This window comes from Centruroides vittatus, unplaced genomic scaffold (genome assembly GCF_030686945.1).
Source record: "Centruroides vittatus isolate TY-2023 unplaced genomic scaffold, ASM3068694v2 contig_1154, whole genome shotgun sequence".
Classification (NCBI taxonomy): Eukaryota; Metazoa; Arthropoda; class Arachnida; order Scorpiones; family Buthidae; genus Centruroides; species Centruroides vittatus.
This window is the reverse complement of record NW_027120741.1, coordinates 645,419-672,821: the sequence shown is the minus strand read 5'-3', so window position 1 is coordinate 672,821 and position 27,403 is coordinate 645,419. Positions and strand designations below refer to the sequence as shown.

General features: G+C 29.0%; 1 protein-coding gene across 1 annotated transcript in view; it reads left to right on the top strand.

Annotated features, from left to right (window-relative positions):
• Positions 1–27,403, top strand: part of Rpn3 (regulatory particle non-ATPase 3) — a 54,671-nt gene that overhangs the window by 19,828 nt on the left and 7,440 nt on the right. The window contains exons 6-11 of the mRNA XM_067274577.1: positions 3,447–3,637; positions 5,821–5,924; positions 8,003–8,117; positions 10,485–10,708; positions 16,474–16,629; positions 26,065–26,115. Coding sequence (XP_067130678.1) covers positions 3,447–3,637; positions 5,821–5,924; positions 8,003–8,117; positions 10,485–10,708; positions 16,474–16,629; positions 26,065–26,115 — 841 coding nt within the window. The remainder of the gene's footprint in view (positions 1–3,446; positions 3,638–5,820; positions 5,925–8,002; positions 8,118–10,484; positions 10,709–16,473; positions 16,630–26,064; positions 26,116–27,403) is intronic.

Here is a 27,403-nt window from a genome sequence, read left to right as displayed (position 1 = left end):
GATTGGAGAGAGAGAGTTTACAAAACATCGCGAGTAGGATAAATACCTTAGTGATCCTGAGATTTGCACAAAGTCCGAGGAACAAGGGTTCGCTTGAATATAAGAGTTAATGGACTGAAGATAGATGGGATGGACGGCTTCAACAGCGGGAGACGATAATCCACGACACACACACACTTGACGGTTGTGGAAACTTTTCTCCGGTTGCGTCATCATTCGTTTTCCTTTTATTCCGGGATCTCGGGTTCGAGATTTCACGATGCACGTCAAGGGTGGAAGTCCTTTTTGACCAATAGTGAATTACATGATATAATTATTTTTCAACAGTTAACTCATCTTCTACAAGGAAGTATTACCATGGGAACGAAGGTTTATGATTAATTTTTACAAGAAAATTTGTCGGGTGTTTTTCCGTTTTTTGTTTCTGTGTTTGATTTAACGCTAACTTTCGAAAATCGGTTGGTAAATAAAATAAAAAATTTAAATCGAATCTCGTTATTCTTATATTCGGCCTTTACATACATTTAGTACTTTATTATACAAAGCAAACAAATTTTGGTGTTTTCGAAAAAATGGATAGAATCAAATCTTGCACTGTGATAAAATGCTCTGTTCTAAAAGGTTTAACACCAACAGATATAAAAAAGGAATTGGATTCCACTTTGAAAGACTCTTCACTATTGTTTTCTATGGTGAAGAAAGGGCCTGCTGAATTTAAACATGGTTGTTGTTCCATTTTCAACAATGAATGTTCTGATCACTCAAAAACTGCAATGACTGAGGAAATCATTGCAAAAATCCATGTGCTATATTAAATGATCAGTGAGCAAAAGTATGTGAGCTTGCTGATATCGAAAAGCTCTCAATAGATCATCTTTACATTTGCATATGGAAAATCTCAGCGTAATGGGTGCCATGTTAACAGTCGACCAGAAACAAATTCAAATGAACATTTTTCAGGACATGAACATGCTTAAGTGCAATTCCTCCAAGTTTCTGCAGTTTTTCACTATTTTTGAGATGCTCAGAGTGTGATACTCAAACTACGTAGAAAAAAAGGCAAAAACCATCAATAGCATATTAGGCAGTATTACTAGAGAAATGCTGCATAATACTAGACCAAACGTCTGCATTTGGTAAAGAAAAAAAGTGCTTCTCCATCACAACAATGCACCCAATGCTTCTTCAATTGCAGTTGTAAAGCTTCATGAATTGCACTTCAAATTGCACCATACTGACCAGATTTGGCTTCCAATGACTTTTGTCTTTTCACAAATCTGGAAAAATGATTCATTGGACAAAAATTTACTTCAAATATAGAGGTCAAAGCTCAGACAAATGCTTATTTTGCTGAGTTAGAGAAATTGTATTGTACTGAAGGTATAAAGAAGTTAGAATATTGTTGGTCTAATTGTTCTGAGTTGAAAAGTGATGTTTGTTTATTTATGTATTTTTCTTTTACTCTAACTTATCTTTAGTCATCATTTCTTATCCTGTGCTGGCTACTCCCATTATATATTTGTCTTATACTGGATGAAATTTGTTGCTATCTAAATGATGTGCTTGTGACTCACTCATAAATTAATTAATAATCTACAAAAACAAATAAAATTTATTTTAAAAATCATTTCAATCTTGAAGTTGCTTTCATGTTATGTAATAAATACTTTAATTTATATTATGTAAGAAAATGAGTATAGTCAAACCTTGGGTTTTTGAATGACTCACTTTTTGAACAAACAGTTCACGAACAGAATTTTGAACTCAATTGCACCAGTTGCTGAACAACTTCCTTGGCAAGAGCTGGCCACAGATTACAGAGAGACAGATGGTTAATTCCCTCTACTTCCTATGTTAAAGAAAGTCAATGACAAGACTGCTGATTCAGAAGTTAGTGGTGCCAAGATCACCTCACATCATTGGACATTATGAAATGAATCATCGATGATGTTGCTACTTAAATTAGATTTCAATCTGCTTGCAGGAAAGACTAATTATGTTTTTCAGTATGTGTCACAGTTGAATTTAAATCAAATTAATAAAAATTGCATTAATTGACATTCATCTAATACAGGAGTTCCCAACTTGTATTCTGTGGAACCCTAGAGTTCTGCCAATAAAAATTCGGTGTTTCACAATAAAATCCATTGAGTCTAGTGATGTTTGAATGTGCCAATGCAAATTTGGGATGCAAAGTGTAATTGTTCTAGTCTTGGATTGAGTTCTTATATCTATATTCCTGTTATTTTCCAACGTGACAATGCATCTATCCATGTATCACAAGATATGAAATAGTGGTTTGAAAATAAACTGATTGGCCAGTTCATTCTCCTGATTGCAACCCTATAGAAAATGTTGGCTGAATTTATGACATATATTTTGTCAATATGCCAACGTTGAACACATAAAACAAGCAATTGTCACTTGGAATTCCTTTTAGGCATCGATCATAAAATCCTTGTTGATAGCATGCCAAATTGCATTTTTGATGTTATCAGTAAAGGAGGTGCACAAATAAATTACTAAATTAAACTACAGTAGAGCATCGATTATCCGACTTAATTGGGGACTGGGGTTGGTCGGATAACCAAAAAGTATGAAAAAATACATTATTAGTATAGTGTATTAGGCCTGGTTTAAATACTAGCCCTCCCTTTCATGGTCGAGCCAGTGCTGCCAGCTAAAACATGCAAAAATTTAACAAAAATATTAAAGTAGCCAAGACATAACCAAATATTGTAATGCCACATCACTAGCGGACATTTGAATTTGTCGACTAGAACGCGGTCGGTTAACCGATAACTCGGTTGATCGGGGGTCGGATAATCGATGCTCTACTGTAGTTTGTAGTATATAATTCTTTTTGCATTAATTTACTAGTTAATTCTATATTTTTGTGGTGCTTAAAGTCAGTTTTTTTTTTTTTTTTTTCAATTTCTGCTGTTTGCTGCAATATAGGAAACTATGAGTTTTGAGAAATTATGTTTTTATAAATCCTGAACAATATAAGAAAGCTAGCTACATCATATGTGTAATTCCTGACCTTCGTATAGTAAATTTGCAGTGGTTCTATACTTTCGTGGAGAACCTTATTAATTAAATGCAAGAATGTCTAATGAACATTTATCAAAAGGTAATGAATATAGCTAAAAAGGTTAAAAAGAACAGGCTTTATTTTGGGGGTCAGGAACGGATTAATCTATTTTATATTGTTTCTTATGGGAAAATTTGTTTTGGTTTTAGAACAACTTGTAGGATTGAATTATGTTCAAGAACCAAGGTTTGACTGTACTTTTAATTACTATACCACTATTGATCACTGAAGTGTTTGTTATCAGTAGTAATAGCTTTGATAATCTCAATTAATCAACAATAATGAAAATTAATAAATGTTTCAAAATGGGATGAGTAAAAAGAATAAGCCATTTTTGTGTTTTTCATTTTAGTTTCCTTCATGGTCGTTTGAGAACAGCTACATTGAGAAATGATTTTGAAGGTCAAGCAGTACTTTTAAACTGCCTATTAAGAAATTATCTACATTATAATTTATATTATCAAGCATTCAAACTTGTGGAAAAATCTGCTTTCCCAGAAGTAGCATCAAATAATGAATGGGCTCGATTCCTTTATTATTTAGGTAGGTAAATTGAAAATTCTGTAAACAGAGATATATGTAATTGAATTTTCTTATTTTTTAGAAATTTATTAAGAATTGCTTTTTAAATTTTTTTGTTTTATTATGTCATTTATTATTGTATTATTAAATAGTTAAGCTAGTAAATAAGCTTAAAATAAATATCAAAATGTTAATAAATTTATTATAAATTGTGAGAAAGTATTTTATAGCTTAGCATTAGCTTAGGTTTCTAGTTCTATTTTCCATTAGTGAATTGAAAATGAAATTACATTTATTGAACCAAAAAAGTTATGCACCAAGGAGGAGGCATTGTAATTGAATTAAACTTTTTTAGTGCATATATAATGATTAAGGTAATAAGTGATCACAGTATTATAGCAAAGGAACATTTATTTGTGTAACAGTGGTATAATTTGGAGGAGTCTTTAGTACCTTATAGGACAACCTCTTTCTGGATACATGTGCTAGTGCAGTGATTCTCAAAGTGGGGGTCACAACCCCCAAGGGGGTCGTGAAAAATATTTGGGGGGTCGCTGAAAAATTTATGCCAGATCAATGTTTTTTCAAATATTTTATAAATTTACTATGGATTCATGTTTAGAAATAATAGAAATAAAAAATATATAAATTAATTTTTACTATTGCACATATAAATAATAAAAACAATATAAATATTAAAATACGAGCCTAAATATAATATTTATAAATTTGTGCGCTATTGGGCAATCCCCCGAGTTCCACTCTCCGCCTAAACTATGATAGAACAGCATTGTCATTTGGAACGGTGTTCACTAGCAGCGTTGCATCTGTAGGCAAGTCGAGTTAGAAATACAGTAGAGCATCTATTGTCCGAAAACCGATCAACCGAAAGCGTTTCAGTAGGCTAATTCGAATTTCCGCTAGTGCTGTGGCGCTGCAATATTTTGCTATGTCTTGGGATACTCAGATATTATTTTAGTTGATATGTGTTTTTAGCTGGCAGCACTGGCGCGATCATGAGAGGGTACTTAAGGACGCGCCAGTATTTGAATGAGACTTTTTTCCTATCGTGAGTGGTAAGTTTTGCTTGTTTTTCTGAGGACTGTGTTGTGCTGAATCGGAACGTTTTGAGACGAGATTAACTTCCGAAATATAACTTTTTTTGTTTTTATATTCTTCAATATATTTATTTTGTTTGTGAAAAATACAGTAAAGAAATAATTTTTAAAAAATTTCGTTAGTCTTAACATTGACAAAATTCAATGCAAAGCGGCACGCAACAAAGAGAAATTTTAACATGGAATAGATTAATTAAATAAAAGAAATGAACTCCTCCTGAATTTAAATTAACCCCCTCTCTCCGAGATGTTTTTCTACACATACTCATTCTTCGGGGGTCCTTCGAAATTTTTAAGTGCAAAAGGGGGTCGCGGACCAAAAAGTTTGAGAAACACTGTGCTAGTGGATATACTGTAGGTACTTTATGCTATCTTGCAACAGATTTGCCTATAGATATTGTAACTGCTGCCTCAGATCCCTTGCATTTATAGATGGCCAAAGCTGGCATCCCATCTAATCTCACAAATGGGTGTCATATGGAGATTTGTCAATTACTTTGGAGATTGGAAAGACCAAGGACATGATGGAACTATTCCTGGAGAACCCTGATTTGTGTGGTTAAGCTTTATTTTGCTGGAAAATGGCTGATAGCAGCCCTTCCGTGAAAGGCAACACATGTAGATGAATTAATAATTAATCAACGTTTACATTGTATTGTAGTTTTTACATTCCATTTAATGCAAATGTCTTATACAATTGTTTGCTATTTAGAATTTAATTAAAATGGGATTTTTACAGGTAAAAAGATAAATATTATAAAACAATATACTGTATATATATTTTAATTATATATTCTATGTATACTTTTTGGTATTTTCACATTCTTAATGCTAATTTCATGTTTTCATAATCCATCATATTCTTCACTTTATAATGATTGGGTTAAAATACATTATGGTCGCTGGTGTATACCTCCAAATAGTGGACACCTCTAAATAGCGGACAAATTTCTTGGTCCCAACAGTGTCCGCTATTTGGTGGCTATACTGTATATATTAATACATATTTATATACATAAATAATGTATAAAACTTTAAATAAAAATAAATAAATTTTTCATGTTTGATATATTTAATTTTTTTCAGGTCGTATTAATGCAATTCAACTAGAGTATACCAAAGCTCATAAAAATTTACTGCAAGCTATTCGTAAAGCTCCACAACATACCGCTATTGGATTCAAACAAACAGTATGTCGATTTTTGTTAAATTTTGAATAATTTATTAATTATATAGTGAATTATTTAACAGTTGTGTGTAGGATTTTATTTTAGAAAAACTGTTCTTTGTCTTTTATTGAAACGAGAAAGGACACAGTTTGTTCTTTATCATCATTTTTCAATGTCTTTGTTTTGTAATGTCAGTGGAGGATTTCTTCATAGCCATATGCCTTTCTGTATATAATCTTTGTAATATTACAAAATTTAATAATATAATAATTAAACTAAAAAGTAAGGCGATCACAAGAACAGATGACTTCAACGTCTGTTACACACATGTCCGGTCCAAAAAGTGGTGACCTTTCTCTCCTCTCTCCTCTGTCCAAGCTTTTCCTTCCCCTTCGTGACCCCTCAGTTCTCCGAATTCTTGACCATCGCAGATGTGGAGTTAATGGGAAGGGGTGCTAATGAATAGCAGATTTTAAACTCTGCTTACAATCTTCTCATTGGTTTACTATTAAATATTTTAAATTCAAAATTAAACTAAATTTTTACAGGTATTTATAGTCATTATGAAAACTATAATTTTTAAATTAAAATTTTTAAAAAATTTTTAAATATATAAACAGAATGTTTAGTATTAATATTAACTAAAAAAATAATGGAAGTTTACTTTTTTGATATGAAATGGGATGGAATAGAAGTTGGAGAATGGTCATATTAAGTGTCCTTTAATCTAGTCACATAAATCTGGCGACCCTACTTGTGTGTAGAATTAAGATGTGGAGTAATAACAAAATTAAAATTTTTTATTATTATTTTATTTTAGTTGAAATAGGTGATATAAACAACAAAAATTTTTACTCATTTCTGTCACAAATGATTCCTAGCAAACAGAATCTGGACTTTATTACATAAGTTATATATATGAATATTAAAAAGAATTTAAAATTTATTAATTCTTAAAAGTGTATATTCTGTGATATTACAAAGTTGTTAGTTGTGCATTACATGTTACTATTAGCATTTTTGTTGCAAGTTATTCAAACAAATATTTCTCAAGAAACACCAACAAAAACCAAAACTCCAGCATAAAAGACATAGATTTAATGAAAAACAAACATATTTGATTGCTTTAAGCAGTCATTTTCAGGTTACAGAAACAACAATCAAAAACATTTTTTCATCAAATTCACGTTTTTTATGCTAGAGGTTTTCCCCCCTCCCTCTCTTTAGTATTATCTAGTTTGTGTTTTCTACAAATATTTCTTTTTTATTGAAATTTTTTCTGAAATTTATTGATTAATTTTAGTTTAATATTGCAAAAGATATTTTTAGTTCATTCTATTGCTGTTTTTTATATTGTATTAGTATAGAACTTATTTTGCAAATATTATTTTAATTGTAAACTGAAAAAGAAGGCATGCACAAACGCATTATATTTCAATATTAAAAATTTTCGTGTTTTTTTTTTAGCTTCCTTTTTTAAATCATATTTTTTTTACACATGCAGCTAATATATGAAAAATTCTATATCTAATTATATTTTCAATTTAAATTTTAGATTTGCCATATTTTTTCAATTTTAAGATGTGCTTTTTTCTTATTTTTACTTGTTTAAAACAGATATTTTTTTAGAATCAATGAAATCTTACATTTGCAATTCAAAACATTATGCACCAATAATAAATACATGTGTACTACTCAATAGCCACATTAGTTTAAATTATCTTTGCTGGTGTTTAATTTAAATTTCTTTTTAATGTTTAAAATGCTTTTTTAAGTTATAATGCAGCATTAAAACAAATATTATTGTATAGTGTATGCAGAGGAGCATGGAATATTTCTGTTTAACATTACCTGTTTTATGCCATTTGTATTGCTTTTAAGAAAAATTAATAAAATTGATAATTTAAAAATGTTTTCCTTCATAAAAACATTTTAAAATTTAATCTCAAACTCATGATGCATCTTAGAATTAAAGGCATATTAAAAAATTTAAGAAATATGGTAATGTAGAAGTATATATATTTATATCTATTTAAAAGTAAATTGTTGAAAGTATAAATATAAAATGTTAAAGAGCATGCTATTTATTTTTTAATTAGGCTTACAAATTAGCGATTACAGTTGAATTACTATTAGGAGAAATTCCAGATCGTTCTTTGTTTAGACAACCAACGCTTCGAAAATCTCTTGCACCATATTTCCAGTTAACACAAGGTAAATGTTTTGATTTAGTAAAGTAGTAATACTTTATATATACTGTATGTAATTGGACTAATTTTGAATTTAATTAACAACTCATAAAAATTTCAAATGATTTAAAACATAAATAGAGATACAATAATGTAATGTTAGTATATTTATTTATCTGTTATTTTTTCATTATCATCTGTGTGAAAATATTTCATTGCAAGAAAAGTCAAACTATAAAAGTTTGAAAGATTGAATTTTGAAGTTTCTATCCTACAGAAAGAATACTAGAAAAAGTTTCATTTTTTTCCTATCTTTCATTGTAAAGTAACATAACAATAGGAACTAATAGATAATAAATTTGCTATTTTATAATATAAAATTTTTATCGCAAAATTTTTAAAAATCTAGATATAAAATATAATCATGCATGAAACATTAAATTTATTATATTTGAAATTATGGATTTATTAATACATTGTTATATAATTTTTCTTATTGAATTTACAAAAAGCTTTTGTAATTATTTATGTATTCTTGATGATAGGGATTTCCCTAAATGGTAATTGATTGATATATTATAAATTTTATCTTTTATTTTTATTCTTCAGTGAAATCATATCCATTTTATTTATAAAATATGATCCAAAACTAATGATATTTGCTGAAGCAAGATGATTCAACATCAGAAAAGTGTAAAATATAGAGATTTTATCTAGTCATTTTACAATATGTAAATACTGCAAGTTTTTTGCAAATTATTAATCGGGTAATAGTAATTAGTGCTATTTGACCAATAAAATATAATTTTATATACAAATTGATAATATTCAGATGAATATAAATACAAAGTAATAAAGTTTTAAATGAAATAAAGCAAAAGCATTTGAACCTTTAGAATTAAATAAACCTTGATTTCAAACTTAAACAAATAAATCAATTTAAAGTAGCTTAAGGTTCAAAAAATTGTAAGAAGCAAGAAAACTATTTTTAGAACATTTCAATCAGATAATGCATTCTAATTGCATTAACCAACCTAAATAGTCATATTAATTAAATTAAGCATTTTTTAAAATCTAGCACTAGTTTTATAAATAATATTATATATATATATATGTATGTATGTATAGAATCTGCAGTATTTTTTTAGGTATATGAAGTTTGTTTATACCTCATATTTTAAAACTTAAGAGTCTAGCTTTAATGAAAAAACTCAACCTGTTAACATTAAGTAGTGGATATGTATGAAACCAAAGGTAAACAAAATTCTTAACTTTCTGACTGTGTGGCATGATTCAGGTTTTGTTGGAATATAGATGAATCTGGAAAATGGTCTGTTACAGGTTGCATCATTTCTCTCTTGATATCCTGTTTCTAATGTGCAGCATTCATTGTTTCATTCACAAAATACATTTGGCCATAACCTTGAGAAGAAATGCTTTTCCAAACCATGCTTTCACTTCCTTTCTTAATAATTTTAATGACACAGTCAGTTGACTCTTTCCTGGAATGCTGCTGTACAAATCTGAGATCATCATTGGACATTAAAGAGACTCTTTGGAGATCATAAATATTTTCTAGTTGGATCCAGTGAATTTTACATAACTTCTTGCCATTGCAGCAACAAGAAGACATTTTCTTTTTGTTCAATAAGCAATTAAATCCATGTTAGTATTTTTTGGATAATAGATGAGCAGGCTCAAGTTGATAATTGCCTCACATTTTCCAATTGCTCTGATGTAAAGAAATGGTTACTACTTTTTTTACAGATGGACATTTCTTACATGAATATTATTTACTGTGCTGCTATTTCTTTCAGCTTTTTCAGGCTGTAGACAACAGTAGATTAATCACATCCAAGACTTTGAACAAGTTTTGTTAAGGAATAGCCTCAATTGTGCAGAATTGTGTAAAATTTCAATGATTTATTTTTTATTTTTTATGGATAGGCTGTTAAGTTTTTGGCATAATGCATGTACCAAAACATATAAGTAAAGTAAAGAAAACTGATGATTGTCTGGACAGGCATTTTTACTTTTATACTATCAATAGGTTGAGATAATCATGATCATTTTTGATGATGCAGTGTCTGCAAAATGAAGTGTTGCATTATTCCTTCTTTTCTAAAGCCATTAACTTGATTTTAGTATATCACTGCATAATTTTATTTAGTTTGATTTAATGAAGTAAGAAACAACCAACCTATCAAATACTTTTTGTTAGGAGAGTAATTTTACTTTTATATTATATGTTTCATCGGGGAAAGAAAAATGCTCAACAGAGCTCAAATGGAAAAAATTTTAAAAATTCACTACATTTTATATTTACTTTTTAATGTTAGGTTTTCAGTGTATTGTAATTATTGTTTGAATTAATTAATTATATTTTTTATAGCTGTTCGTCAAGGAAATCTGTTTAACTTCAATGGAGTGGTGGACAGATTCAGTAAGACATTTCAAGATGATCATACATTTACTTTGATTATTCGTCTACGACATAATGTAATCAAGACTGGTGTTCGTATGATCAATTTATCTTACTCTCGGATCTCCCTTGCTAATATTGCTAGTAAATTACAATTGGATAGTTCAGAAGATTCTGAATTCATTGTTGCTAAGGTAATATGATTTACAAATATAAAAATCTGTTAACTTAATTTTTAGATTAATGCCAAATGAACTTTCTAAATTAATTGTTAAATTTATCAAAAGATGGCATCTAACCACCTATGTCGAGGCCAAATTACTTGATATTTAATTATTAAATAGTAGTTTTATTATAGCCTGATATAATCTGGCAATCATTTCATAATAATAAAATTTATTTTGATTTTTTACTTTCCTGGCTGTTTATATATAACAGAGGGAAAGTATGTTGAACGGTCAAAAATGACTATCCTCTCCCAAGATTTTTACATTTTTGACAAGACTATGTCTCGTCTCTAAAATTGCACTGCTGTCAATGGCTGGAGACCTTAGAGGTATAAAGGCGTATATGTCAGCAGTTGCAATTTGGCATAGAGTGTTTGGTGCCCAAATCATGTGCACATAAAAAAAAACCAGTTTTGTAGATAGTGAGGGGACCAAGAACCAGGTCAAAATAAAATACAAAATGGTGAGACTGTTTCTACAAACAAGCACAAGTGCAACATTTGCGCTTGCGTTGCTCGTACTCTTTGAGACAGTCTCGTCCCAAGAATGGCTTTGCCGTTTTACTTGTTGGATTTAGGACATTTTGTAACATGGAAAAATGCAAAAATTTTAGGGATAATTTCTGTATGTATGGATGCTAGTGTGTGTATGTGGGGAGCATGATTTTGTTCACTTTGTTTGAAACTTAATAACTCCTGTGCTTTTTGTCAATAATTTCTGAAATTTTGCAGGAAGATTTGTTTATTATGGAGATTGATGCTATTAAATTTTGGTGGTTAAAGGTCAAAGGGGTGAGGAGATAAGAGGTTGTGTGTATCTTCAGTAGGGTTGGACTTAATGACAATTTTACTCGTTATTAGCATTTACAATTTTTATAAAACTCATCCCTACCCTCAAAATTAAGCTTTTTGCAGTTTTATAATAATTAAAAATATAAAAAAGTTTTAAAATAAAACATGATAACAGGTGCACCACCAAAATTTTAAATGTTGCTTGGAAAGTTAAGCAATTCATTTCTGGTTTATTTATGAAATTTTTTGAATTTGTGTATAATTTCATATTATTAGATAATTTTTAGGTTTAATAAATTTATTAATTATTTATTTTTTTTATAACAAATATATATTAGAATTTAATATTTGATTTATTTCATATTTATTTACAATAATACAGTGGTACCTCATACTTCAAATGACTAACTTCGACCACTAAATTTGACAAAAATTTGCCTTGGATTTTGAATTATGCTTCAGAGTTCAAACTGTGCTTGCACTGAAAAAATGATGCACTTAAATTGTAAATGCAAGTCATCTCTCACTCTTGCATTATGCTTGTATGCTTTCAGTGCTTTTTTTGCTTCATAAATACATATAAATGAGGATGTTTGTTTGTTCACTATACACTCCTAGGCTGTTTGACCAATTGCTACGAAACTCAGTATTTACGTTCAAATACTTCTAACTTAGATCATGTTGTACATCCCACCCGAAATATCAATTGCGTTTCTATAAATCAACTAATTTTTATTTACATTTGATTTTCTGGATTACACGTAGTACCATCTATTGGCAAAAAAGTTAATAAAATAATTAACTAAATATAAATTCTTACAAAAAAAAGTATATAATTTAAAAAATATATATTTTATATTCACTGAAGTACTGCGACAGTGATATAGCGCAAAATATTTAGAACAAGTAATGTTACTTTGCGCAATTACGCCATTACTGCGACTGGTAGCACATATCACTTGCCTGCGTATAATAGTGTTTTGCCCCTGTACTTGTACATCATATCTTCCTGTTAGCAATAGAGTCGTGCCAGTTGTATTTAACTCTGTTCAGGGGAAATTTTCATATTGAAATAATGTGACTTGCTGTACAAATCAGAAGTTTGTATATAGGTAATCTGGTCCTTTTCTCTTACAATTTTCATGTCTGGTTTCAAGTTTCATCTATCTAACTCCATTCCTGAGATTAAGGAAGGATAGCTAGATAGGAGGACAACAGTGGGAATTTATTGGTGTACAATTTTTTTAAATTGCAGCAGAATAATTTTTCCATAAATGCAATATTTATGAGAACATACTTTCCACGTAGTTTATACAATCTGTTGCCAAAATTTTTAAGCATTTATTATCACATAAAATGCAATTATTTGGTATTTTTACAAGAATTTTTTTATTTAAACAAGTCATACAAAGTCTTTCGGATGTTAGGTTATCACCTGCAGGGCCATCACAATCTGTCTAACACTGATCACTTTTCAAATATTAATAGTAGATCAGTATTAATTAATAGTCGTTGACCTCCTCCCAGAACAGAGAAGGTCAACGACTACTTTCGGTCAAGTTACTTCGACAACAGTCTCTTCTTTCTATCAGACCAGTGGTGTGGTGACATTTGAATAGGAAAATTACATAATACAAGGTTACCAGGGAGCACAAGATACAGTGGGTGATCAGATGATGAACACTTTCGCGAAAGATTTTTATGCTTGGACAACAAACACCTCACAGAACAAACACAAGAAGAAGCAATGTAAAATAATGAATACCGATTCAGCTTTCTTATCTTCAGGCAACAATTCGAAACTTTTCAGAGCGCGGGAGATGTCGACACCGACGCTCAACCCGGTATATACTGATCAGATAGTATTCCTCCAAACTTTGAAACTCTCTCTTGTGATTCCAGCCTTTTATTTTTCTGACAGAAACAATTCTTTTATAGTATTTGTTAGACTGTCGGGCGGGCACTCGTTAAGTTTTGCATCAATTTTTATTTTCAAAAGGTGAAAGTATAATAGCAAAGGTGATGTCTGATGTTGCTAGGCAGTATGGCTTGAACAGGTCTACAGTAAGCCACAGTTCAATCTTATCTAAGAAAGATACAATATAATCAAGAAGAGTCAAGTAGCTAAAGGAGTAACAAAAATCACATCTGAGAAATAAAGAACATTGAAGAGCTCATAATGGAACCTGAAATGGATCTGATGACAGAAGAATGCCAAGAACTTTTGAATGAAGAACACCAAGAAACTTGGCGAGATATGTTTTCTTCTGAAAAAGAGGATTAATGCCAATATCTTCTATTAAAGATTTTTTGAAGATGTGGGAGGATGTCAGAACAACAATCTGAGAATGGCATCCAAACCAGGGTGAGGTTAATAGACTTGGAGATCTCTACAATTACAATGCTATTAATTACTTCTGAAAAATCCTGAAGAAGAGACAAAAACAATCGACATTAGACAGATTCTTTAACCCCCACAAATGGAAAAAAGCATGACTAATAAAAATGCAAAACTGTGTAATTTTATTATTACATATAAATAAATGTAATAAGAAAGTACATATTTTTTATTTTTTGGGGGTCTCCAGAATGAATTAATCAAATTCCCATAAAAACCTATGGTAAATTGATAATCGGTTAATGAACAATATAGATAGCGAACAAAGTCTTGGAACAGATTATGTTCGTTAATTGATAACACACTACGCTTTAAATGATTTTCAAGTGTGTCAAGTTTAAATATTTGGTCCATTTTTTCTGAAATCTTATTTGTTGGCAAATTACCATTTGATAATCAGCTGTGAATGGTACAGTTTCTTAGAGTTAACATTAGGAAAAACTGTGATATCTTGAATTTTTTAAGATTTCATATTTTCAGTTGGTATTTACTTGACCAATGAAATTGTGCCATTTCGTATCATCTGAGTATCGCAATAAACGTGATGATGGTAGGCTGAAATAGCCAAACTTTTTATATGATTTTTGTTTTAATGTTTGCTATATTATAGTATTTGATATTATATAACTACAAAGATTATCTTATGTAAGGGCTAATCATACTGGGTAACCAATCTAACACATTTTAAAAATTCTTTATTCCTCTACTGTACACACTTTAAAGAATTTTTAAAATGTGTTAGAGTGGGCACTCGATATGATGAACTCTTACATAATATAACCTTTGTAAATATAAATCAAATATTATAATATAATAGAAGGGTTAGGAGTATGAAATAACCATTAAGTTTATTTTTATTTTTTGCCTGGGCAATTCTACCTGCTAGTTTTTGATATGTTTGGTTATATATATTGTGTGTTTTTCATCACTTTTTAACAATTTCTTCCTGCAATTTTTCTTTGTCGACATTATTTGAGTGCCCCATACATTGTTTATCCATTACTTCAAAATTTTTTGAACAGAACTTTTAAACTATTTTCCAACTGACTTCCGGTTTCCGTGTACCTTGTAAGATGAACAAGGGAAACATAGGTCACTCACGTAATGTTATTTAAAAAATTTACCAAAAATCAATTATTATTATTATTATATTCATATGAAAAAAATCAAATATATTTATTAATATATCTAGTTTCAGATGAAATATTTTGCAATAAATTTTATTTAAAAATTTGAAAGAAAAAAATAATACATTAGAACTGAAATTTACAACTTGAAAATTTGCGACTTTTTGTCAGATTTAACATTCTCTGGTTACATTATTGTTTTGTACCACTCCATATAACATTGTGTGTGTACATTTTTTTGTTTCGAAATTATCACACATATCAAACATTTGTTTGGAATCAAAACTTTTATTTTGCTATCAAGTAATATACTTTATTCACATGATATTGTACTTAAATCAAAATTTTTATAATAAACATATGATTATCAGTAGTAATTTAAGTGACATTTGCTGATATTTTGAATTAAAATTTTTAAAAAATAAAAAGTTTATAAAATGTCACAACTGAAGGTCACAATTTAAATATTTATGACATGTTAAACTTATCATAGCATGAATGAACTTATTATAGTAATATTATTGCATGAATATGCTAAAAATAAAAAAAAGAATTATCATGAAGAAATAAAGTAGGAAAAAAAGCATTCACTAACTGTTTTATAGGTTAACAAAACATCACCTGACAAAAATATGTGAAACAAAGGATGGACAATATGATGCTGTCAAGTGCTGACATCTGTGGTCTGTTAATATTTTAAAGTGTCAGATTTTACCAGAGTAATGACGAATTGGTACCCTAGTGATTTTATTTGATCTTGGGGTACACACACATTGATACTCTAGTCAACAAAGGTTACCCCTGTGGTTACCAGCATGCTGGTTAAACTGTGACTAAAATATAAAATTAATCAGATCTAACAAAACTAGTTCTTAATTAAACATTAAAGAAAACATTCTTTGAAGTACAATAAAATAATAACATTGTAATTTAATTGACTTAAATTCACGAAGAGAGTTTTCATTTACAAGACAATAAAACAATTAACGACTTATTGACATTAGTAGGAGTAGCATTTTATAGCACATTGATTTGGCATATATTCACAATGTTCCACTAATGCCCACAAGTGTATAGTTGAAAAAGTGTATTCTGCTGTCTAAAGAACATCTATTTATTTTTTAATAGATGGTCTTGACAGAAAGAAAATTTAATGAGTTTTGATAAGTATTTTAAATAAATTATTAAACTTTTGTAATTATATATTTTAAGAGAAATTATGGATATAATATTTTGTTTTTTTTTTTTTTTTTTTTTTTTTTTTTGTATGAAAAAAAATAATATCTATTAAATATTTTATTAGAATCTACACACATTTTTTTTATTTCAACTTTACTTATTGAATTTAATTAAAAATAATAAATTTTATTTCACAAATATTTCAGTTTAAATGAGAGCACTTTGATATATTCGTAGGATATTCGTGACGGTGTAATTGAAGCTAATGTTGATCATCATAAGGGATATATGCAATCCAAAGAAAATATTGATGTTTACTGCACTAGAGAACCTCAAACAGCTTTTCATCAAAGAATAACATTTTGTTTAAATATCCATAATCAATCTGTAAAAGTAAGTCATTTATTATAATTTTATGGTTATTTAATATCAAGATGTATACATCATTACATTGATATTTAAAAAATGCTTTCTTGAGTTTTCTGTCTGTATGTAAAAAATTGAAGGATAAATGATCCAGAAATACATTGTAAATTTAGAAAATTGTAATAAACTTAAAATTTTGAGTCCTGATGTGAACAGTCACATTTCTTCTGACTGATAAGGACTAAGCAGACAAGAATATCATCCAATATATTTTAATACCACTCTTAAATATAAATGCATTTGAGCTTTAGCCCCTCTTCAGTAAATGCTTGCAATGATACAATAAACTGAATAAACAATTACATAAAATAAAAACAAACATCTACATACCTTTACATAACATAATTAGTAAAATTGTTACATATAAAATTTTTTATAACTGATATTAACATTGTAACCGATAAGCATTGGAATATATATACATTGGAACCTCAGTATACGTCTGCTTTAGAATACGTCCTGTTTGGACGAAACAAATTTTGCTCTGGTATACGACTTAATTCAATTATACGCGCCATCTATGAACAAGTAGCACTATCGGTGTACTAGACCAGACTAGACGTTCGCAGTCCCACGGTTTATAACTTTGTTAAATTTCTTCTGATTTTAATTTGTAAGTAAAATTTTATTATTTTTATTAATCATGAATTGCAAAAAGGCAAATGAAAAGCAACAGAAAACTAAAAAAAATGACTAGAATCACAATGGAACTGAAAAAAGAGATTGTTGAGAAAATGAAGGTGGCATGGGTGTTCGAGATTTAACTGTTGCATACCGTATTCCGAGAACGACGATATCGACAATCGTGAAAAATAAAGACATTATTAAATCTGCTAACGTTGCGAAAGGGGTTTAATCAATTTCTAAACAGATTATTAGTATTAAGGAGAGTTTGATTTGATTTGATTTTGATTTAATGATTTAAATAATATAATACAATATACTGTAATAACTTTAAAAATCTATAATAAAATTTATTTTTTTATTAATGTGCTCAAACAGTGTTTAAATTATTTTACAACCCCATTAATATATCATATCAAGAGGGTTTTTTTTACATGAGAACGGATTAATCATTTTTACATTACTTCTTATGGGAAAGGTTGTTTGGTATACGTCCTATTTGGTATAAGTCCAAACATCAGGAACGGATTAAGGTCGTATACCGAGGTTCCAGTATATATATATATATATATATATTGGATTATATCCTTGTCTGCTTAGTCCTCATCGGTCAGAAGAAATATGGCTGTTAACATTGAGACTTGAAAAATGCATTTTTTAGTTTTCTAAATTTGTGATATATTTCTGGATTATTATAACCTGATCCATAGTAGTGAGATTTGAAGGATAAATTATTAAGTTATTATATCTTAGTACATCATTATAATTTATTTTTAAAACTCATAAATAGGGGATTTATAAAAACAAGTAATGAATCATGAATCACTAGTTACATATACCATATTTACTTGCATATAAGATGACCTCGCATATAGGATGAGGTGTGACTTTAAACATCAAAATAAAGAAAATTAGATTTATTAATACAATTCTAATTTTATTTCATTTAATCACAAGTAAAATATCAAATGAATGTAAATGCACCACATTGTCCAGCAAAAATTACTTGCATTTTAAACCTTAAGAAAAAATCTTGTAAAATTGACAACCTAATTTGTTCATGTAAAGCTGGACAATCAGGAACCGTTTTTTGCCAATTCTTAACAGTTGAATCCACTCTGTCAATTACACTTCTCTGATTTTTGAATAATCATCTGTTTTCACATGGGAATGGATTAAAACTTATATCGTGCTCCTGTGTGATTTTGGAATTTCAATCTGGAATTCAATTCAAAAGCTTTGCTTTTCCTATTGCTATTCATCTTTATTTCTGACAATATACAAGAACAATTCAAACAACCCAGATAAAATACTTTGTTTTTAAATACAAGAGGGTAAGCATCCAGTAAAAAATGCAAATACACAGTTCACAAAAATTATTTGCAAAAACGCAAAAAATCTTTTGCTCGCGCATGTAGGACAACCTAGAAATTTGAAGCTGGTATAAATGAATAAAAACCTCATCTTATACGCAAGTAAATACAGTATATGTATATCATTTAACACTTATTATGCCATCTGTTAGGTCCTTCCTTTTTTTTAAAAATCTTATTAGCTGTATTTCAAGCATAAAAATAACTACAAATGCAATTTAGTATTACAGGTACTCCTCACTTTACAACCTATCTGCTTAACGACCAATCGTGTTTCGACCTGCAATTCGGGGAATCCCCTTTCTCAGCTTGAGTGTCGATCAGTGGCAATTGGTGACATGCAAACTGAGCATACTATAGGCTTACTATACACTTTTTAGTCAATTTGATGTAATTCAAACAATTGTGGACCTTGCCAATGCACTTAATTTAGATGTTGAAGTGAAAGACATTGTTGAATTAGTGGATTATGCCAATGGAGAGCTAACAAATGATGATTTAATAGAGTTAGAAGTGATGCAGCATTTGGAAGAGGAAAGAACTGAAGAAGTGAAAAAGAAATTCATGGTACATGGGTTAGCTGGTGTGTTCTCCAAAATTAATGCACCTATGTTGGAACTTGAGGCTATGGATCCAAATACTGAACGTTTTAGTAAAGTTGAACATGGGATGAGTGAACTTTTGAAGTGATATAGAGAAATTTATTAAGAAAAAAAGATTACAAAGCAAACCGCACTTAAGAGTTTCTTTTCAACTGTTACATCCAGAACCTCCGCTCTTGAAGGTACAGCTTCTATTTCATCATCGTCATCTCCCTTACCTGGACTGTCTATAGCTCTAGATAACCAAATAAACAAATGATAATATGTACATATGCATGTCTTTTTTGAATAAATTTGAAGTTTGTGCATAATTTGTATAATTTTACAATGATCCTATATTCTCGGCGCAAGCTCCTCGCTTATCAACCAATTTGCTTAACGATGTAGTCATTGGAACGGAACTTAGTCGTAAAGTGAGGAGTACCCTTATATATATAATATAATACTGTATTATGTATTATAAATTTTTCTTATTTAATTTGACTTAAACACTTTTAAACACTAATTCTTGGATGTCATTTATATTACATGAATGTTAATTTAAGCAGTTTTTATTAATTAATTTGATTTAAGTTCAGCTGTGGCATGTGCCAAAAAACAGAAGTAGTATCTTTCCCGCAAGCACATTAAGTATCAATACCAGGTGTATAAGCTTAAATCCGCTGTTTTTTAGTCAGAAAAACACGTGTTTTTTTCATAGAAAGCAAAAACAAATTTATTCAAAGTACTTTCCTTCACTAGCGACGTATTTTTTCCATCTCTTGGGCAATGTGTGGATATCATGCCAAAAAAATTCCTTCTCTTTCAATGCAAGCCACTCATCAAGCCATTTTCGGATGTCTTCGTGAGAATCAAAGTGCTGCTCAGTGAGCACGTGGCCCATCGACGAAAACAGGTGATAGTCAGAAGGGGCCAGGTCTGGTGAATAAGCAGGATGGGGTATCACCTCCCAGTTGAGTGTCTCCAAGTAGTTTCGGACCAATGTTGGCACGTGTGATGGTGCGTTGTCTTGTCTTTGCTGATAATCTGGCCTTTTTTCATGCAGAGCATGGTGCAATTTGATCAATTGTTGGTGGTGGCGGTGGGCATTGACAGTTTCACCAGGTTTCAACAGCTCATAGAAGACAATACCCTGCTGATCCCACCAAATGCACAGCATTGTTTTGTCTTGGGAAGATGTTGATGGTTTGCCTGGATCAACCACGATTTCTTGTGTTTAGGATTCTCAAAATATGTCCATTTTTCTTCGCCAGTTAAAATCCGATGAAGAAATTACTTTCTTTTTTGTCTGGCGAGCAAGATTTTGCATGTGTTTTGGCGTTGCTCCATCTGCCTATTGTTCAATTCATGCGGCACTCATTTTCTGATCTTTGAATCTTTCCCGTGGCACATAGATGCATTAAAATGGCTGGTTGAGTAACACCCAATTGCTCTGCAAGCATTTTTTGCAATTGGGTATCATCCTCATTCAAAAGAGCCTGCAATTGATGGTCCTCAACCTTCCTGGGCCGATTTTCACACTTTTTGTCACTCAGGTCAAAATTGCCGTCTTTGAACTGATGAAACCAATCTCTGCATGTGGTTTCCGATAAAACACTGTCGCCATAGGCCTCCACAAGCATTTGATGTGCTTCGGCAGCCGATTTCTTCAAATTGAAGCAGAAAAGCAGAGCTTACTGCATATGCTCTTTTTCTGGCACAAAACTAGACATGATTACCAAAGAAAAAATGTATGTCGTTGTTTGAAATTTTTGATGATGAGCACTGATTAATGTTGACAGATGTCAAAATCACCAAAAAAAAGGTATGGCATCTCCATGGTAGCTTGATACGCTCACTAATGCCATCTATTAGCAAACAGCGGAATTAAGCTTATACACCTGGTATCATTAATGATTTGTGTCATGAGATCTAATGATGTAAGGCAATCTCAGTGCCTCTAACTTCTGAATCAGTAATACTGTCGTTGATTAGTCAAGCCATCTACTTTCTTTAACATAGGAAGTATAGGGAGTTGATTGTCTCTCTCTCTAATCTTAGTTTGGCAACCATGTTATCATATAGCAACCGATGCAATTATGAGTTTGAAATTCTGTTTGTGAACTAATTTTTTCAAAAATCAAGATTTGACTGTGTATATTTCAATTGGATTTATTAATAATTGTAAAGAATAATTTTCCATTTTTAAAGATTCTTCAGTTTGTCCAAAAATGTACAATACACTAAAATACTTCAATTACAATACTTCAATACACTATTTGTGTATTGAAGTATTGTAATTGAACACAAATACTTCATTACAAAAACTTAAGTTTTTGTAATGAAGTATTTGTGATCCACTCACAGTCAAACAGAAAAACTGTAAGGTGTAGGACTGTATTTGATTTCCATTTACAATTCACTGTAAGTTTAACACAGCTGTGATATCTCCAACACTCAGTTAAAAAGAATGTTTTCAATTCTCTTTAATTTGAGCTAATGGGTAATGAACAAAAATATAATAAAAGTATATTAGAAGTAGAATAAGAGAGAATTAAAATAGAACAGCAACAGAATAGAAATACAGAATTAATAAGCACGTAAATGAATAGTAGAGTAAGACATGATCTCCTCTCATAAACAGATTTTTGCTAGAATATATAAATTCAATAGCTGAAAATTGGTTCCTTTTTTTTCTCAAAACTGCTTAGGGTTGATATTTTTGATTATTACCTATAGGTTTAATTTTCACATAAACTGTTATGTATGATATATTTAAAAGTTAGGTAGTCATTTTGTTTCCTTTCATTATGATTTTATCTGTGTTTACTATATTTTATCAAGAGAAACTTGTTTCTATGTAAAATTTGAATTACTTTACATGAGTCTAAATGAAAGTATATGTTTATTATATACTAATATAATTGATATTAAATTTACTTAACTGAAAATTCAAATTTTGACAGTGTTTTAACTGTTTATAATATAAAATATAAAAATCTTTGTTAGGATCTGATGATATGGCATCATGCACTCTGGTGCAGATGTCTTTTGATGTCATAGTTAATCCTGAATAGATAGATCATTTATACAAAAGATTGCTTCATTTAATGCTTTGAAAATTATTCATTCCTGTAGAAAATAGTTCTTGATCTAATTTTTATTTGAATGTAGTCAAAAGTTTTTTTTTTAAATGAATTTATTTGGTCCTTGGTATTATGCTCTTAAAAGAGTAAAAGGCATTGTGTTTGTAAAATATTTACTTGAAAAATATCTAACAACCAATCTCTGCTTCATCAATGACTAAAAATTTAGAATAAAGTAATATAATTATTAGGGTTTCTCATTTCTTGGTTTTTTGTTTGTCCTGGGATCCTAGGATGTAATTAATTATTTTTAAGATATAAAATAAATCTTACAATTGAATGATATAATTATTTTTCATTTTTAAGTAACTTAATACATCCTGCAATCTTCAAAATAATAATAGTAATGCTGTGTAAAATATGTATAAAAAATTACTTTTGAATTACGTAGAAATTTTCACAAATAGAAAAAGTTTATTAAAGTTTGTTAGAAACTGCTTACAAAAAAAAGCGCCTTTGAATTGAGTTGAAAATTTAAAGAAAAAATGAACTTAGATCAAACTTCTAAGTTAGAAGGAAATTTTCGTTATTTAAAATAAAGCATAATACAAAATATTATTGTAAATTTTTATAATAAGATTTTAAAAAGCATAGATGGTCAATACTCTGATCCCTCAATTTGATTCTTATTTTACTAAAGAAAAGTCCTGCTACCGAGAATTCCCTTTTCAATTCAATTGATGTGGGTGGAATCATCTTTAATGCATTTAAAAGAAGATGGATGTTATGTGCTTTTTTACCCATAGCCTGGAAGATTTCTAGTTTGTTTTAGAGTTGCGTTCCAGTATTTCTTTTGCCATCTAGTATTCTTGATTTGTCTACCTCGGCTGCTTAAATAACAGCATCGAGCTTACAGCTCAATAATTTGGGAGTTAGTTTGGCTTTAATAATCGGGTTTATGAAGAAAAACTTTATACTTGCATACTTCCTACTCATTGGTATCCTGGCCTAATTTTCATAACCTGGCATAATGCAGTTATTGAAGATACCGGGCATGGTTAAAAATTAAGACAGCATCGGCACAATTATTCCAGATATTACAGGTTCTTACAAGTAAAGAATTTTCAGAGTCCTGTCACAAATAGGCTACATATTGATTATTGACAATCTGACATGTCATAACTAGCAAAAATTTAAACTAATAAGCAGGCTTAAAATTAATAAATACAAATGTATTCTGACAGTTTATGGTTAATAATTATACTTTCTATTTGCAAAATTTCTTCAACATTGACACAAAATAAGAAAACAGTGTATTTTTGAGAAATTTGCAGGATTTCTTGGGTTAAAAAAAACAGCCAGGATCCCATTGGCGAAACCCTAATAATTAGTAAGTACTGTTGTGACAAATACTCTCAATACAGTAACACTAAAAGATGCCACTTAACAGGTTTCTGCTTAAGACAAAGTAATAATTCTGTATTTTGATGAAAAGGCATCAGTGAAGAACTTCTTATATGTACTGGTAGTCATTAGTGAAGATTGTTTTCTTCTGTTGTTCTATTATTATTATTATTATTTTAAATCCAAAATTGAATATTTTAATTTGTTTAAAAGTTTTGTCATTTTACTAATGGTCAGGAAAAATTAAAAATTATTGCAAAAGTAAATTTTTTTTTTCTAAAGAGGAGAGCAAATTCTAGCCAAAAAAAAAAAATAGGGGGAAGAATTGGTTTTTATAAATTACATTTTTAAAATTTTACTAAAAAATAGTATATTTTTTAATAAATTTATTTTTCCATGAATGTTAATGACAAATCTTATTTTTGTAAAAAGAAATTTGTCTGAATATTTAAAATATGATTTAATAAATTATGAATTATCTTTTTCATTAATTAGAATAAAATCCAAACTAATTTTACTTAGTTGTTTTTTTTTTTAACACTAGTACAGACTTAACAAGTTCATATTAACTACAAGAGGTTAAAAAAAATTGAAATTATTAATAATATGCATGAATATTAATGGAAATTAAACATGTATTTTGAATATTGCCACTTCCACATGATTTAAAAGTAGTTTTGTTAATTGATGTAAAAAATATAATGAATATACATTTATGTAATAAACTAAAATCTAGAGAAAAAGTTTAGTCTTTCTTAGATTTTTTTTTTAATTTTTTTAGATTACACATGTTATAATATTTGAATATTATAATAAATTTTCTTTTTAATGATGATGCTGATCTATGAATTTCTTTTCCTGTTTACATTCATTTTGTTATCTATTGTCCATACCTTTACTATTGAGATATTTTTTGATTTCCAATATATAAATTTATCAATATAGTTTCCTTATTAGTTGAAAAACATCAAATTTGAAAGGATTATTTTTAATAATTTCACACATTTTGCTTAAAATTATTACTTTCAATGTGCCAAGTAACTTTCTTTAATAGGATATATTGCATATTAATTATCTATCATCAAATGAACTTTATGTAAATGTAAAAAGATGATTAGTTTTACTTATTCAAAAAGCTTATCAAAGCTATAAAATTTTAAAATACAGTGGACCCTTGACTTAATGAACAAAAACATTTCTGTTTAAAAAAAAATTTTTTTTATTTGCAGGTATTTGCTAAAAGATGAGTTAATGAGTATAAATTCTCCAATGTACAGGGTGTTTATAATTAAACTTCCACTTTGAAATGGCCATAAAATGAAAGCTACTGGACAGAATGTTGTCAAACTTGGTAATAGTGTACAGGACGTCATGGGATTTTATTTCCCGTGAAAAAAAAAGTTCAAAAACTCACCACCAACGGGAAATGACGCTGTCTGCAATATTGTTAAACAAAATAAGACATGAAGAAATCAGTTTAAAATGTTTTTAATTATTTCTAAAACGCGTAACAAAGCATTTTCAATGTGGCATCCACCATTTTCTAAAAGCAAGTAAAATTCCTCCTGATATGTTAAGAGCTACTGTTGAGAACACAGTAATGTGATTTAACTTGCTTTCAGAAAATGGTGGATGCCACATTGAACATGCTTTGTTACGTGTTTTAGAAACAATTAAAAACATTTTCAACCAACGTCTTCATGTCTTATTTCATTTAACAATATTGCAGACAGCACCATTTTCCGTTGGTTGTGAGTTTTTGAACTTTTTTCACATGAAATAAAATCCCATGACGTCCTGTACACTATTACAAAGTTTGATAACATTCTGTCCAGTAGTTTTTCATTTTATAGCCATTTCAAAGTGGAACTTTAATTATAAACACCCTGTACATTATATTGATAGTGATAATCTATTTATACTTATAAATTATAACATTTTAATACATGATGTAAGTTAGAAGTTCATTATTAATACCTGTGTGTTTTTAAAATATTTTGATTTAACAGACATGTTCCCCAATTAATCTGTTAAATTAAGGATCTACTATAGTTGATTCTTATAAGGTAGATTTGTAAAAGATACGATAGATAGACAAGTGTAAGATCTGTGGTTATTTATGGCATAAATATTTTACTTCATTGTTAAAAAAAACACTGTGTTTATAAAGTGAATAATAAAAATGTAAAAACATAAAATTTTTAATTATTTTTTGTTCGCATTCTAATTATTAACTTAGATATATATTAATTCTTTTAAGCTATAAATTTATTTAGTTAATTTATATTACTTTATCATCATATTTCTTTATTAATAATAATTTATTCTAAACAGGCTATGCGATTTCCTCCTAAATCATATAACAAAGACTTGGAATCTGCTGAGGTAAGTTATATTAAATATCGCTTTATGGAAAATAATGTATATTGTGTTATGTGATGAACAAATAGCAACACAAATTATTCTTAAAAGTAATTTTTTTCACTACTAAATTTAGATTGGTTACTTACATACAAAAGTCAAAGAAAGTAATTTTATTATCTTTTTCATCTTCCTTGTTTTTTATACCCATTAGTTCCTTACTTTGAAGCTGTTATGTTGTTGAATGCCCTACTGTTCAAGAAAGGGTTTACTGTATAACAAGTGCTACATATATGTGAGGCCTCTTGTTGATAACAGAAACAATTACTTTTGTTTTAATAACAAATTTTACTTGCAGAAACAGGGTGTTCCCAAGGGTTCTCCTCTATTTGTCATATTGGCAGAATTAATTATGAGGAAAATGGAATTAAGATATTCACCTCCCCTCTCACAATACATTATCCACCCCTTTATATTCAGTATGTAGATGATGATCTACTAGTCTGAGATTGCTCGGGAGAGGAGTTGTTACTTAAATATTTTTGATCCTGTTTTGGATTGACTTCATGATAGAATAAACCAAAAGTAGATTAAAATACAATTAAATATATAAAATTTTATCTTTTAATATACATTCTTTTATATTAAAAATATTGATCTATTAAGTACTTTCATTTTTTTCTTTTATTTAAATTCTATTGATTACCTAAAATTAAACTGCTTTAGATTTTCAATAATTATCTAATATAGATAATAATTTATAAAATTTAAAGATAAAAATAACATTTTTACATCTAAATATATTATATTATATAGGAAATAGGAAGAAAATTTTAATTTGTTTCAAACATTATTAGAATGATTTATCTTTTTTGATTATATCTAAATTGGAGAATAATTATACTTTTATTTTAGTAGAAAAGTTGGATGACTATCTGATAAATGTATTGCTGTGACAGATCAGGTTTTGAATTCATTTCAGAAAAATATGTGTTATTGACTCTCATCTAAATGGAGGATTTAACTTTCTTGAATCTTTTGATAATTTGGTATTGGTAGATAGAAAATAATTATCCAATAAACTACTTGAATAATATCAATAAATTACAGATAGAAAATGGACGGACTTTCTCCGTCCATTTTCTATCTATAATTTTTTAATAATTTTCAAGTAGTTTATTGTGTATATATATAACATTTTATCTGTATAAAAACTCAAATCAGTTTTCTGTTTTACTTGATTATTAAATCATGCAAAATCTTTGTCTTTTGCAATGTGTTAATATTTTTTAAAAAATGTTGAAATATTCTT